Source organism: Saccostrea cucullata, unplaced genomic scaffold (assembly GCF_032062105.1).
Source record: "Saccostrea cucullata isolate Sc308-1 unplaced genomic scaffold, CSIRO_AGI_Scuc_v1 ctg283, whole genome shotgun sequence".
In the NCBI taxonomy this organism is placed as follows: Eukaryota; Metazoa; Mollusca; class Bivalvia; order Ostreida; family Ostreidae; genus Saccostrea; species Saccostrea cuccullata.
The window spans coordinates 206,479-221,950 of NW_026925137.1; the positions used below are offsets into that span (position 1 = coordinate 206,479).

General features: G+C 32.1%; 1 protein-coding gene across 1 annotated transcript; it reads right to left on the reverse strand.

Annotated features, from left to right (window-relative positions):
• Window positions 1–299: 299 nt before the first annotated feature.
• LOC134268146 (G2/M phase-specific E3 ubiquitin-protein ligase-like) lies at window positions 300–3,214 on the reverse strand. Its single transcript, XM_062750344.1, has 5 exons — window positions 3,191–3,214; window positions 2,705–2,831; window positions 2,436–2,572; window positions 2,003–2,180; window positions 300–572 (listed from the first exon to the last, which is right to left on the reverse strand). The coding sequence occupies exons 1-5, from the start codon at window positions 3,212–3,214 to the stop codon at window positions 322–324; spliced, it is 717 nt and encodes a 238-aa protein (XP_062606328.1). The 3' UTR covers window positions 300–321.
• Window positions 3,215–15,472: the final 12,258 nt, after the last annotated feature.

Consider the following 15,472-nt stretch of genomic DNA (forward strand, 5'->3'; position numbering starts at 1 on the left):
TTCAATTATGTAGAAAATAAGGTATTTTCATGGCATTATTACTTCGAAATCGTATGAAAGGTAATCCCGATACCTATATAAAATTTGACATATCTCCCATATTCATGACCGTTTTTCTTAATTTTTCATTGAAAATGACTGTTTAAAATATGGTATTTCTTATTGTTTACCTACAAATAATAACCCAAAACACCTTTTTTATCCAGGCTAAAGTTATAAGGTATCATTATAAATGGATTTTTTTCTCAAATATTAAAAATCTGAGGGCATCTTTCATTTACTAGACAGTGATCTGAAGGTAGATTTGCAAAGCTTTTTTAATCATTGTAAACCAAAGTATGTATTGCAAAACGCAAAGTCAAAAAAGTGGAACATTGCTTCATCTGTTGGCATATCATGAATTGGAATTGTTAACTGCATTTTGTTAATGCAAGTATTTCCTGTTGGCAGGAATGATTCTCTTTCAATGAATTCAATTGTTGGTTGCATTGTGTAACCTAGAGGTGGTTCCTCTTCACATCCCGTGCAAAATTGAAGAATTCTTGCAAGGGTTACCTCACCACGTCTACCACCTGAAATGCAAAAAAAAAATCTTGATTGAATTATAGTTTTAAATTATGTACTTAATTTCAATTCCTAGTAGAAATCTATGAATATTCTGAAAAGGACTGCACAAGACAATGAGTTTAAGAAACACTACCATACAACAATGATGACTATAGACATGTGCATGAAAAGCTTACTTGAGTCTACAGCTCAGCTATCTTAAAAAGGTTAAAATTGTGAAAATTACTTTCAGAACAAGAGATGTTTGTAAAACACTTATGCCCCCCTCCCCCCACAAACTGGAATTTTTCAAAGTCCAAAAGAGCATAACTCTATCAAAAATGGTGTGATCATACCCAAAACAGAACTTGACCTAGATATTCATCTGACTAATCTGTATACTAAATTCCATTTCAATATGTGCAACCTCTCCAAAGAAAATGAACGGAAACTGCAAATAATTTGAATATTTCTAAGTCCAAGGGGCATAACTCTGTCAATTATGGTGCGATCGTACCCAAAACATAACTTGACCTAGATATTCATCTGACTAATCTGTATACTAAATTCCATTTCAATATGTGCAACCTCTCCAAAGAAAATGAACGGAAACTGCAAATAATTGGAATTTTTCTAAGTCCAAGGGGCATAACTTTGTCAATTACGGTGCAATCGTACCCAAAACAGAACTTGACCTAGATATTTATCTGATATACCTGTATAGCAAATTTCATTTCAGTATGTGCAACGGTTATGAAGAAAATGAACGGAAACTAAATGGACCGAAAGACTGACAGACAGCAGCAAAGCAATATGCCCTCCCTTCCATGAAGGGGGGGCATAATTAATTAATTTAACTTATTATTTAAAAAGTGCATTAACTCCTAAGAGTAAATTCTGTAATTTGATTAATGATTACACAGAGCATGTCACACTTATCATTCACTACTGTAGATCACTAAATTTTTGTGACACCTTATGTTTGTGAGATAATCATTGATTCTTGAGTTGCAAAACAAAATTTTCACAAATTGGGGTTTTTGTTCTATATAATCCTAAGGAATACTATTAGATGCGAGAATTAAAATTTCTTGAGAACACTGTCTTGCGTAATAAAGATAAAAAAGAAGCCCATGGGCGCATACATCTGTAATGAATAGTTGCTAAGAAAACTGCGACGAAAAATTTGTAATGTATGAAATAGACAAATGCCCACTGCCCAGATAAACAGGAAGTTGACATCAGATTTGAACAAAATGAATCCCACCATATTATGGCATGCCTCAAAGAAGATTGTGTTAAAATTTCAAGCATCTGTGATGAGTAGTTGACAGACACACAACGATAAAACAGTATACCCCCTCTCCTGTGGAGCAGGGGTAAAATTAAGGGCAAAGAAATCCCTGTTCATACATCTTATTACCTGTAGATTTAACAACTTGTATTTTGCACTTACTTGCAGCCTCTCTCAGATATTTCACAAACTTCGCATAAATTTTTCCTTCTTTTTGTCTGCGATTACTTCCCTCTGGAGAAAACTGTGGCTTGAGGGTGTTTGTAAGCATCTTCAATGTAATTTTCAGTCCATCACGAGGTGTGAAAAGATGAATGAGTGTTGGAAGATGACAAGCCAGCTGTACAAAATAAGTGACAGTGTAATGACAACCTGACAAAGGATTCAAAATGTACATGCAAATACTTCTATTTATTACACACTTAGTAATACTGTAAATCACTTTTTATTCGCAGGAACTTTATTTTCGCGGTGGGCATTTTCTTAGAAGTATAATATTCACCTCGCCCTTCAGGCTCGGTGAATATTGTACTCCTCAGATGGCTAAATCATTGTATTGACCTCAAAAACAACAATACAAGTACACTGATATTACCTCGTATAAACCTAATGCATTCAGTCCTTTTCGTAAATCCTGCACAAAAGATCTTGGTGAAGAATTGTTAAACACCTCCTCGACTAAACTGGCTGATAGGATTCTTGGCAAAGGTCCATTTTGGAGTATACTTAAAGCTACAACATGCATCCATATACACCTGTTAATTTTTCCAATCTACTATCAAGCTGAATATAATGTCAGAAGCATTTATAATTTTAAACAATTAATGATCACAAAAAATTAAATTAAGATATGTGTTCTCTTACCAAATATCTTTCCAATTATTTCATAATTGTTGGAATACTCCCGAACAGGATCAAAGTATTTCTCTTGTATCTGCCTCAATACCAATGAAAAAAATTCTCTACGTGGTCCACCAAGGTCAACCGCATTCTGTAAACAATTAAGATCATTAACATGTGGAGTTTCTTGTTATTATTTTTTACTTCTTTGTTTGAATACATTACACAGGTCCTGTTACACACAAGTGTTAAATGTATAAAATGTAGTCTGTACATGTTAAATCTAGAATAAAATTTGCTAGTTTTTTTTTTGTTGTAAAAATCGATCAGATGCCAATCAAGCTAGTCAAATGCTAAGTGGAATACCGATCCTGATCAGAATAAAAATTAAAACAATTTTTTTTTAATTCAAAGAGGGGAAAACAATTTTGGGGAGGAGGGATTTGAGAAATTAATTTTTATTATGGTCTGAATTTTTAATAAATAATGGGCATTCTGAGAAGTTCATACAAGAACAGCCAATTGAGATTTCATATTAAAATAGTTATCCATTAATAAGAATAACAATATTATCTTACTTCTTCATAAAATTGGACTTCCAAAGTGTTCTAAGATCCTCTATTTCTTTAATCTCATTAAATGCTGTGTCCAATATGTTCTCTCTATCAACTAATATAAAATTGGTGTCTCCCTCTATAGTATTACTTTCCGTCTCTAATTCCAGTTTTCTTCCCTTGACAATTTGACCCTGTGTAATCTTTAGAATTTCTACTGGATCACTAATATTCTTTTCTGAGCAAAGTTTGATGATATTGGGAATGATTTCTCTTTTCCATGAATCTGGTGATTGTGACGAAGATTCTGTCCTGGCCTCTGACAAAAGGGGTGCCCCATTCTCTGATGTTCTTGAAGTTCCCTCAAAGTTTGAATCAGCTGATTGTGACAAAGATTCTAGATCTGCTCTGGCCTCTGACAAAAGGAGTATGCTATCCTGGGAGGTTCCTGAAGTTCCTGTGATATTTTCTGCTGTTGGTGCAAATAAACGGACTGGGGGGACTGTCTCAGCAAACGATACAGAATTAGGTTCTTGGGTAGTATTACCTGAAGCAGTATATGTAGGTATTTCATTGTAAATGACAATTTCAGGGTCAGGAAGATCATCTGAAAATTGATTATCATTGGGAGAGGAGCTGTCTACCACAATATTAAAAATCTGACCTGAACTTAGTTCCTTCTCACAGACACAATCCTCAATATGACTTCTGAGTTTATCGATTGGTATTACTTTTTCACAGTGACAACATTTTTCTGTTAAGGTAGCATCTTCATTTAATGTAGAGTTTTCCACTTCAAGAGACAATGACCTTTGAATCGGTCGGATGTAAATTTTACTTTGAACTCCCACAAAGGACTTCAGAACTTCTGGGGTTCTTCTGGAAGAAATTACTTCTAGGTTTCTACAATTGCTTATACATCTCATAAGTTCAAACCCGCCGCAATCATTCAACTTATTGAAGCCATCTTGAATTAGTTTGTGTTGAAAAAGTTCTTCTGTGTCATCCGTGTAGAACTGGATCTTTTTGGGTCCAAGTCCTGCTTTTAGAAGGGCAAGCTTTTCTTCCCTGTTTGGAACTTTATTGGCATCTGTCTCACTAAGACAAACGAATTCACAGGTCCAGGTTCTCTTTTTCTTCTGCTTTCTAATTCTTCCGCCTGTTCCTCTCAATGGTCTGAATAAAGCTTGTATTTCGTTGTTTGGAGATGGAAGTGATACTGTAAAAAGCATTTGTACAATATAATTCATATCTTTTCAAAATTTCAACTATTTTAAATAAATTATTCTTATTTACTACAAAATAATTTGTTTATATCAATGCAAAAAAAGATTTTTATAAGCAATTAAACATATTGTGATACATATCGTATCGTGGCTAAATTATCGTGATACGTATCGATATAGAAAAGTTGTATTGTCCCAGCCCTAATAAGGAATCACTGTCTTCTATGTAGAGTGTGCCAGGGACCTGCATCAACAATAGTTAGAAATATGGGATAATTTATTCATAACAGGCTATGTTTCTTACTATCATTGATGCCCTGGCATACTCAACTAAGTAGACAAAGATTCCTTACATATATAGGTCCCTGGTACCCTACAAATTCAAGGTAGAAAAAAATTAACTAATTTAATTTATATTCAGGAGTTTGCATTTTGTTTTTCATAAAGAAATTGTATTAAGTCTCCATGTAGCCTAGTGTTGTTAGTTTTAACACATTATTTGTTGTAAAATGAGTTGTTACTTTGAGACAATCTAAATAAAATTAGATGTTAGATCCGCTCGCATACCCACTACACTAACATCTAACAACATTCCATTCACGTCAGAGTTCAAATTCTATCAACCAGTCAAATCGTTGCTGGCAAAATCATCATAATTATATTTGTTGAAGTGAGTAGGTCTAGATCCATTCCGAATTTGACCTCTGACGTGACCCCTTATGGGATGTTGTTAGATGTTAGTGTAGCAAGTATGCGATCAGATCCAACATCTAATTTTAATTAGATTGACTTTGACACCACCCCCTTCTCCATCTACTGTAGTGTAGGTACATGTATAATCAACTGGTCATCACTGACATACTTCAAGTATTCATTATAAAATTAATCTGATTCATACAAGTTGCCTTATGGCGATGTTCACATCATTTCATAGAAATTTAATTTTTTGTCAAAATCGTGTGCACGTAGGGGAAAAAAATTAGGCCCATATCGAGCCATTTTTTTCTTTAAAATGTCTAAAGCCAGCATTTTTTTTAGTTTTAGGTTTACGAACATTATAGTGAAAAAGAAAAAACATAAATTATGTTCTAGATAAATTATCTACTTTTGTACATTCATATTTGCTTCTTTTTGATGCTCTCCTAACAGTCTCCTTGCCAAATACAGATTTTTTAAAAAAAATCTTCTTTTTTTTAACCTTTCATTATACCTGTGTATCTTCATTTTTTTTTAATGTGTTAGGTGAATGCGTAGAAATTGTTCTAAAATATACTTGAGACCTAAATTAATAATTTTTATCTTGTGGGGAGAATGTTTTTTCAGTTAAGTGTAAAATAATTTTTCTGGCTGCCACATTCCAAACGATACTACAGTACATGCCTGTATATATTTGAAATACTTGTTTTTTAATACACGAAACATTTCATTTCTTTAAGCTATTGTATATTTCCTACTAAAATAGACTTAACTTCTCCCATAGTTTTATTCATTACATCCGATGCATAAGCAATCGTTTTCTAAAGAATGATGCCTAAACTGTAAGCTATAAATGATACCTAAACAATTTCTTTGGCAATAGCTACCATGGGCAGTTTTAAACATGTGGAAGGAAACAAATTACACACTACACAGGTCCAGTGCAATCACTAGATTTAGCTACGTAGGTAGAATTACCTACGTAGCTTTATTTAGCTATTTCAAGGTAAATTTTCGAAAGTTTTCTTTTAATTAAAAAGAGACAAAGAGTCGCAATTAAATTACTATTGATATTTATACTAGGGAGGCTTAAAAAAACAATCCAAAGCAGAGATAGTTTATACATTGCTGCATTTGGACAATTTAGAGCAAAACATGTAATCTAATTCCATTGCTTGGTTAACTGTCCTATCTATTTGGCGCGTTGAGGTATGACTGAGTATGATTACTGCACATTGTACTGAATAATTACCAACCTATTATCGTGTTAACCGGAACTGGACTTCTTTGTCATTTTATTCAAGGAGTAACTGTTCTAACTGTCATACATAGCCCCAAAACTTTCAGAACTTTGATAGCAATTGCTCAGAAAAAGACATTTTTCCAAGAGGGATTTTTTTCATGAGTTGTTTTCAGATGAGTTCAAAGTTGAAAATGATCACTGTATCAAAATAATATTTTCTGCAGACCCTGAGAGAAATGCTTTTTAAATAGAAATAAATCAGTTTGGTAGCTAAATAAAGCTACCTTAGGTAGGTAAATAAAGCTATGTAGGTAAATCAAGCTACGTAGCTAAATTTAGTGATTGTGCCAGACCTGTTACAGTCAGATAGATAATTTTGAATACGAATACATGATTATCTTACCAATGGCATTCATTTAGATAAACTTTTACACTAAACCAAGTTATGATGCTCCTATGGACTTCGCAGATCTATCTTATTTACCCGCCATCTTAAAACCGGAAGTACGAGCTCGTAAATTTGAAATCTCCATCCCGACTCAAATTTGACATTGGAAAGAAGAAATTCTGTTTTTCTCAAATTCAATTTTTCTCTGAAATTTCAAAAACTTAAAAAAAAAAATTGCTGGCCTAAACTATGTATTAATCTAACATTATGCGTCTCTCATTTATGTGTTTGCAACTTACCTCGTCTGAGCTCCTCTCGAAACCGAATTCAGTCACCTATTGTTGATATTCCTAGTTTGCACAAATCTGCATCACTGAGACTTTTACAAATGTTAATATTATTAACATTTGCTTCTAAAAAATTGTTAACACTACTGGACGAAAAAAGTGCTGAGAATCCCAAATTTTACTGATAAAGTTTGATAATTACTGATACTGTGCTGTTGTTGCTGATAAATACTGATATTTACTGTTATTATTACTGTTGTTGCTGATATTTTTTATTGTTTCTGATAAATACTGATAATTACTGTTGACTTTTACTGTTGAGTCTGATAAATACTGATAAATACTGTTGAGGTACTGTCGTTGCTGAGAATTGCTGATAATTACTGTTGAGGTACTGTCGATGCTGAGATTTACTGATAATTACTGTGGTCATTGTTTTTAACCTGGTAATTGGTTTAAAGTAAAACAGAGGGCTATAAAAACCTTCAATAATTACTTTCTTTTACTTGAATTATCATGACAAAATTTTCATATTTCTTTAAATGTTCTGCTTGTGACAAAATTACATGACTGTATGTATGTATGCTGATCTCAATTTCTACTATTACCTTTGTGAAAATTTTGACAATAATCAAATGAATTATTAATAGAATGAATAATTATTTAGAAATAGAATGAATAAAAAAAAAATAACCGAAGAAAAAAATTAAATTTTACTTTTGCATAAGATCTTCTTGAAAAATAAACTGTAAATAAAAAGAAAATTATGCTGTCTTAAAAAAGATCCATCGCCGCCTTTCCCGACTCCAAGAAAATTATGTAGGGAGATCGGTGATCTTTTTTTCAATAATAAGGAAAAAGTTCTTAATGGATAGAAAAAAAAAATGGGATAAAAAAAAGTTTCCTTCAGGTTCGAAAAGTTGGATTTGTTCCGTTTTCACTAGGTCAACTGGTTTTGGACAACATTTTGTTTTTGAAGGCCTTTTTTCTCGAAAACAATTTAATTTATCTTGTTAAATGTTAAGTTTTCTGGTCTCTTTTTTTGTCGAAATACTTGAAAATTTGCTCGAAAATTAGAAATTTTATCCCTTTTAAAAAGTAACTAAGAGGTGAAAACAGGTTTGAATATGTTCAATCTGTGGGCACTGATTTTAATTAATAATTTATTTATCTATTCATTTATTTCAATGTTATGTAGACGTTTGTAGATCATCCAGGAATTAAACTTCTCCACATGTACATATGTACAAGTACACACTGTATGCATGTCCAACCGGCAAATGGGGCGAGCTGATTAAAAATTAGAGGTTAAGAATCCCTAGTGCAAAGGTACATGTGTTTAGTTTGTCTCTTAAAATTTAAATACAAAATCATTTTTTATTTAATCAGTTTTGAAATCTCATTAATTTTTTTTTTTATTTGATTTTATGGAATGGGAAATAAGAACTTAAATGAGACTTAATTTAATATGTTACTATTAGTATATGATCAAATTGATCGATTTTAATTTGCATGGTAAAAAGTTGAAAGGAAAACACCTGTAAATTGATTTCAATTGATCAGAAATCGGTGATCGACCTGTGATTTGGCTGTATTGTGTACATGTCTTCAGCCCCGGGGTAGAACGGGGTACAACTTGTATATTCCATGCAAATTGTAGTGGTCAGCGTAACAATGGGCACTAATTACCTATTGTTCTTCGTCTGCGGCTACCGGTGTTATCAATAAACAAACTACCTACACTGTACATGTACTCGCTACTTTGGAACAATCTTAAAGTTTACGGTCGCACGAAAAAAAAAATCCGTAATATTGAATTTGATGACGAATAAAATTGATAGAAAAAATATTTAGAATAGAACACTTTGGTACTATAATAAAAAAAAAAAAAGATATATACATGTACATCATGTACGTTGTACAGACTTATTTTAATTATTAATTCAATTCTCAAAGATCTATCTTTCTTCAGTATTTAATTTCATTTTTTCGTTTTTTAAATTACGCATATTTCTTCAATCAATCAATCATTTATTTGAATCTTTTTACCATTTTACATTAGTATACATAGACCATAAAAACATAAAATGTAGGTGAGTTTATACATAACAGTAGGTCCAAAAGGCATGCGTGAATAAGAAACTAAACAAAAAAATTTTGTAGGTTGCTATAAATGCGAAGTAAGGGAATTTAGGCCGGGGAGTATATTTTGTTTATCAGAAAAAAGAATATCCCGGGGGAGGTGGTCACATGTATTTTCAATTCTGAATCTCTGCTAACGATGGTTTGGGACCCGTCCGGTAAATATGTAGACGAGAAATTGACTTCAATTTTTAATTAAAAAAAAGTGTGCAAAATATACAATCATGTAGATATAAAGAGAAATATTGTTTAGTGAAGCACTTTTTTGAAATAATATTAGCATTAATTGTACACAATTCAGATGCAGGGAAACTCAACTTCGCTTTATCCGAGAAAAAAAACCTTAAATGTATGGATTTTGAATGTCGACGTTGTGTATCGCAATCATGAATAAATTTTATGATTACTTCAGCTCTGAATTTTGTATGGTTCATTCATGCATAATTATAAAAAAATTCGATAAGTATAATATCATAACTTGCATGACTTTTAAAACACACAACTAAAGAACAGACCTTGCCCTATCGGCTATCACTTAATTGTAAACAGTATTTCACCCCCTCCTTTTTGTGCTACAATCAAGTAAAATCATATGAATAAACACCAAGTCTGCACTGTTCGTTTATACAAAGGTCTCGGACAAAAATGGAATTTAAAAAAGAATTATAATCTCTGCACAAAATTCTAATTTTACAAAAACGCAAGCCGTAACGATATCCCTATGGCAGAATGTACTAATAATTGACCCGATTCTAAAACGAAAGTAGAACTTTTACACGTGGTTGACACGTATGTTCCAGAACAACAAGCACAAAGTGTGCATTAATGGAAAAAGTTAATTCAAGTTATGATTTATTTTATTTTGTTTTTTAACTGACTGACCGCATATAACATGTTTAAGGAGTGGCGCATAATATTAGAAGCCATATGCCCATAGACTTAAAACTGTATAGATCTACAATGAAAAAAGAATAGGCCTAAAGAAAGACATGTATATATTTCATTGACTGAAAATCACACTGCATAAGATTTATGTCATGTAGTGTACAATACTTAAGCCTTAACAAATAATTTAAAAGAGAGAGAGAGAGAGAAAGCTAGAAAGCGACACAATGATATAAAATTCGCAGGGAGGACATCGGAGAACTAGAGCGCGCTGTCTACATAATATATAAAAAAATAATTATATAAAGATGCTTCAATTTAATTATTTAACCCTGTCACATTCTTCTATAAAATAACAAAGTGTACGCTTAAGACTAGATTTTATGACAAATATTTGATACTGTCTTGTTAAAATGAGAGCTTAATTTAAAAGTAAATGGAAAGGGGGGGTGTTTTCAACTTAATGTGCTCATGCATTTTCAGTTCTCCATACGGTAAAATAAATTGATATTTACAACCATTGACTGTATTGAAGTATTAAAGATACCCACAAAAAGCTTCTGATGACAGTACACAGACATGTGAGAAAAAATATGAGATGAAATTTTTTTAACCTTGAACAAATATTAAACTTTTTAAGAAAAGTACTTGGGAAGAAAAACCGCTGCAAATACAATAGAATAATTTTCCTCAGATAATGTCATCTACGTGTAAGGAGAAATTTAAAGAAAAAACATAAACATTTATGAAAGCTTATGTTAACATTATGGCCTAAAAATAATTAAAATGAAATTAATAGCTGAAAACTGAAAACAAATTAATAAAACGTGACTTTTTTTATTTAGAATAATTTATTTTGTAATTGACTGTAATGAATTTGTTAAAATACTTAAAAAAAAAAAAAGAAATAATCATTTCTCAGGCTATTTTAATCCATTCCCAGGTTAAAAACAATGACCACAGTGATTATCAGTAAATCTCAGCATCGACAGTACCTCAACAGTAATTATCAGTAATTCTCAGCAGCGACAGTACCTCAACAGTATTTATCAGCATTTATCAGACTCCACAGTAAAAGACGACAGTAATTATCAGTATTTATCAGCAACAGCTAAAATTATCAGCAACAACAGTAATAATAACAGTAAACATCAGTATTTATCAGCAAGAACAGCACCGTATCAGTAATTATCAAACATTATCAGTAAAATTTGGGATTCTCAGCACTTTTTTCGTCCAGTAGTGTAACTAGATTTGAAAGCCCTATGTTTTTCAATACGTTGTTCACCACGTTCACTTCGTCCATGTCCATTGTTCTCGTGTGGCGGCTGACGCGGGAAAGATAACGTAATATTTTGACCATCATCATAAAGACGTTTGCACATCACGAAAAGACGATTGCACCGCGCGTAAATGGTTTTGTACATGCCGTAATGATTATTGAATGAACATGATATAAAAATATGTGTGCATTACATCAAGACTAAAGCACACCAAGACATAATAAAAGCACGTCATAATATAATATTAAAGGGAACATTTCATACCGAAAAAAGCACAACGTGAAAATGTAGATACACATCAAATAAAAATAATTGTACATCACATGAAGACAAATGCACAACACGTAATGAAAAATGCACATCACATAAAGACAAATGCACATCACATAAAGACAAATGCACATCACATAAAGACAAATGAACACCACATAAAGACAAATGCACATCACGTAATGACAAATGCACATCACGTAATGACAAATGCACATAACGTAATGATAAAAGGACATAATATAATGATAAAACCACTTAATGCAATGAAAAAAGGACATTACATAATGATAAAAGGACATCACATAATGATAAATGCACATCATTAATTTAATTTCGCCATGATAAGACAGTCCAGGCGTTCCATAAAAATAGGATAAACATCAAACGTGGGATCAAAAGTCAGGCCCGCCGTATGTTCCTTATCATGATCGGGAAATAACAGAAATATATGTTCACATTTCAGTGCGTTCATAATGGCCTAACAATTAGTATGAAAAATGTCAGTCCTCATTTGTCTTAAACATATATTACATTTTATGACCAGGTCATAGTTTTGACAATTAACAGAACTTACGAAATGATGAATTTATACAATACTGTTGATATTCTTCTTTTAGCACAGGTCAGAAATATACATCCTCGCAAAAATGTTTGCCTATATATTGATTCAGTTATTTGTCTATATATTGATTCAGTTATTTGTCTAAATGTATAAGTTATCCCAGAATTATCATCCCCACAACAGAGCAAAAATTTGCTTATTCGTGAAAACTGACCTTTTCGAATTAATTTGTCAATTACACAGCACTAACCATTGTTCACGTGACTTATTATAAAAATGAAATATCACAGCTAAGCAAGGATTCAATGATTTTTTGAATGTGTACAATTCTAATGTGTGATAAAAATCAAATAAAACACCAAAAACAAATATCAATAATTTCATTTGAGTTGTAACACGTCATTTGACTGGATAAAAGAATTAATGCATACATATATCGCATAGAAAAAGTTTCCTAGAAAACACTGAGTTACGCTCAATTCGAGGCCATTTTGGAGAAAAAAATTTAATTGTTAACACTGGAATTAAATCTTATGGAATGAAGCTTTATTATATACGATATAATCTAACTTGGTGTAATGAACGTTTTTTAGAAACCGCTTTGTTGGTTACAAATGATTTATCAGAGCATTTTAAAAACATAGAAATAAGATGTAACTGATCATGATATAGACTACCAAGTTGTGTTATATGCATCTAAACAGATGTCGATTCGCAGTTATATGAAATGTGATCAAAATAATCGATATGACATTGAAGATGCATTTCATTTTTTTGTCCAGTTTTTTATGATTTAAGAGTTAATTTTTTTTTCGGTACATCTAGTGTCTTTATATTAATTTAAATGAAACATATGTAGATGACAGACAGTATTCAAGATCAATAATCCAGAAAACAATACAAAACAGGAGCGGAGCAAACATGGATCTCCAAAACATCAGAGGTGGGATCAGGTGCCACGGAGGAGTGAGCCGACCGGTCAAACCCGCCGTGTGCTCCTTGTCATGATCGAGGAATACCGGAAAATCTGTCGTCAATTCAGTGTTTAAATAATGGACTTAGTCTAACAATTAGTATTAAAATTGTAAGTCAGCATTTGATCTAATGACAAATTGTATTTGCTGATAAGGTCATTATATCGACCAAAGAACTTACGAAATATGACTTAAAACTAGACTGCTGATATTCTTATTTCATTTACTTGTTTGTCAATGATTTTCCTCGTTTTAGATAATGTTCAAACGAAAAGCATACTCTTGCGTATCGAATCAACTGAGATATATACACTCCGTATACAGGTGATGAAGGTATATATTGATGCATTAGTAAGGGAAGTTAACAATTGCAAAATTAAAGTCATTACATTTATCATAAAACTTGGTTGTTAGATACTCATTAGTGTCTTTTTTCAAGTAAAATATACAACTATTATCATATTTGTCAGACTCTTTCGTTTCTTTGAGCTCAAACTCACCAGGATACACGTTTATCGAATCAACATAAGAATGTAATTGCCATTGTAAAAAGACAATATGTCATCGGTATATCTAAATGTTTAGATGAAGGTCACAGAATTTTTTTTCTTCTTCTCATGCATAAGATTTTCGACAAATTACTTATTATACATGTTATTCAGGGAAATGTAAAAAATCATGATAATAAATTGGGATGATGATGTTAGAACAATTTGCTTAATAATAGAATGTAAATATCACATTTTTGTAAGTGTATAGTATGTCATTGTCTTACGCATGTAAATGAAAAAAATATATAATTTTGTACTGTAATACTTATTGGATTAACGTCCGTCGGAATAAAGAACTAAATATAATAAAAATGAGGTACTGAACATAATTTTACAAATTTGAACCTGTTAAACACAAGCATCACAAGTTCCACTGTAATTATTTCAAGAGCAAGATATACGCAAGAGCATGCTCTACGCATTAAAATTTCTAAAATGAGGTAAATTATTGATAAGCAAGTGGATGAAACAAGAGTATCATCAGTCTCGTTTAACGTCATCATTTTGTAATTTCTATGGTCGATGTATTGACCTTGTCAGCAAATACAATTTATCACTGAGCCAAACGCTGACTGACGTTTTTTCATACTAATTGTTAATTTCATTATTTATACATTTAATTGACAACGGACTTTTCCATTATTTTCTGATCAGGACAAGGAGCACACGGTGGGTGTGACCGGTTAGCAGGGGATGCTCACTCCTCCATGGCACCTGATCCCACCTCTGATGCTTCGGAGATCCGTGTTTGCTCTGCTTCTATTTTGTATTGTTTTATGGACTTTGATATTGAATACTATTCGTCAGCTCTGTATCCTTCAAGACAATGACTGATCGTAAAAAAATAAAAAAATAATACTTTTAGATAACAACCTTTATATGTCCACAAACAATAAAATAACTCACTTCATAATGTAATAGAATGTAAAAGAGTACAAAATACATGCAATTTATTTGAAACATATCTTTCACTTTCTTTTTTTCAAACAAGGAAAGTATATTTTCTAGTGAGAAAAAAAGGTATAGGTACAAATAAGATTAAAGTTACTGGAGATGGTCGGTGTATTTCTCTACATACATGTACTTGTTTATAGATCAGAGGGTTAATCTTTGACATAATACCAGTTCAAGACATATACACAATCGCAATCCGGATGGAGCGTCACCTATTCGTGCGAAATTTGAACACACCCGTGCACCACCCTAACTAGCTAGAGAAACTTAACCTCCAAACCCTGTGGCCCATATAAAATTACTAATATGTCGAAGATTGACATTGTGACATTGGTGATCTCCAATTCTTGTATATCTTCTCAAATTTGACAAATTTCTAATGTGCAAGAGAATTGTAAGCCCAGAAAAATAAATCAGTGTTTGGTTGGTGCCCATGTCCGCAATCATTGTCCGTGAATGAAAATCCGTTTGAAGATTAAATCAATTCAACTTATAAAGGGAGTGATAATGTTATGCATAATAAGGTCACGAATTGTAATATAATATTAAATTAATGTTAACACATCCTCTTACTATTTAATTACTCGTCAAGGAGATGACTGTATCATGAGCTCTGTTTTTTCTGTAATTCTTTTTATGACATATATGAAAAGACATATTTTTGTGAATTCTTTTGGAGTGCAAGAGTACAAATCACAAGACTGAATGAAGAGAGGTAAATGGTAAAGAGTGTTAAAAAGTGCATTTAATGGTGTTCGCAGATGGCAATCTAAA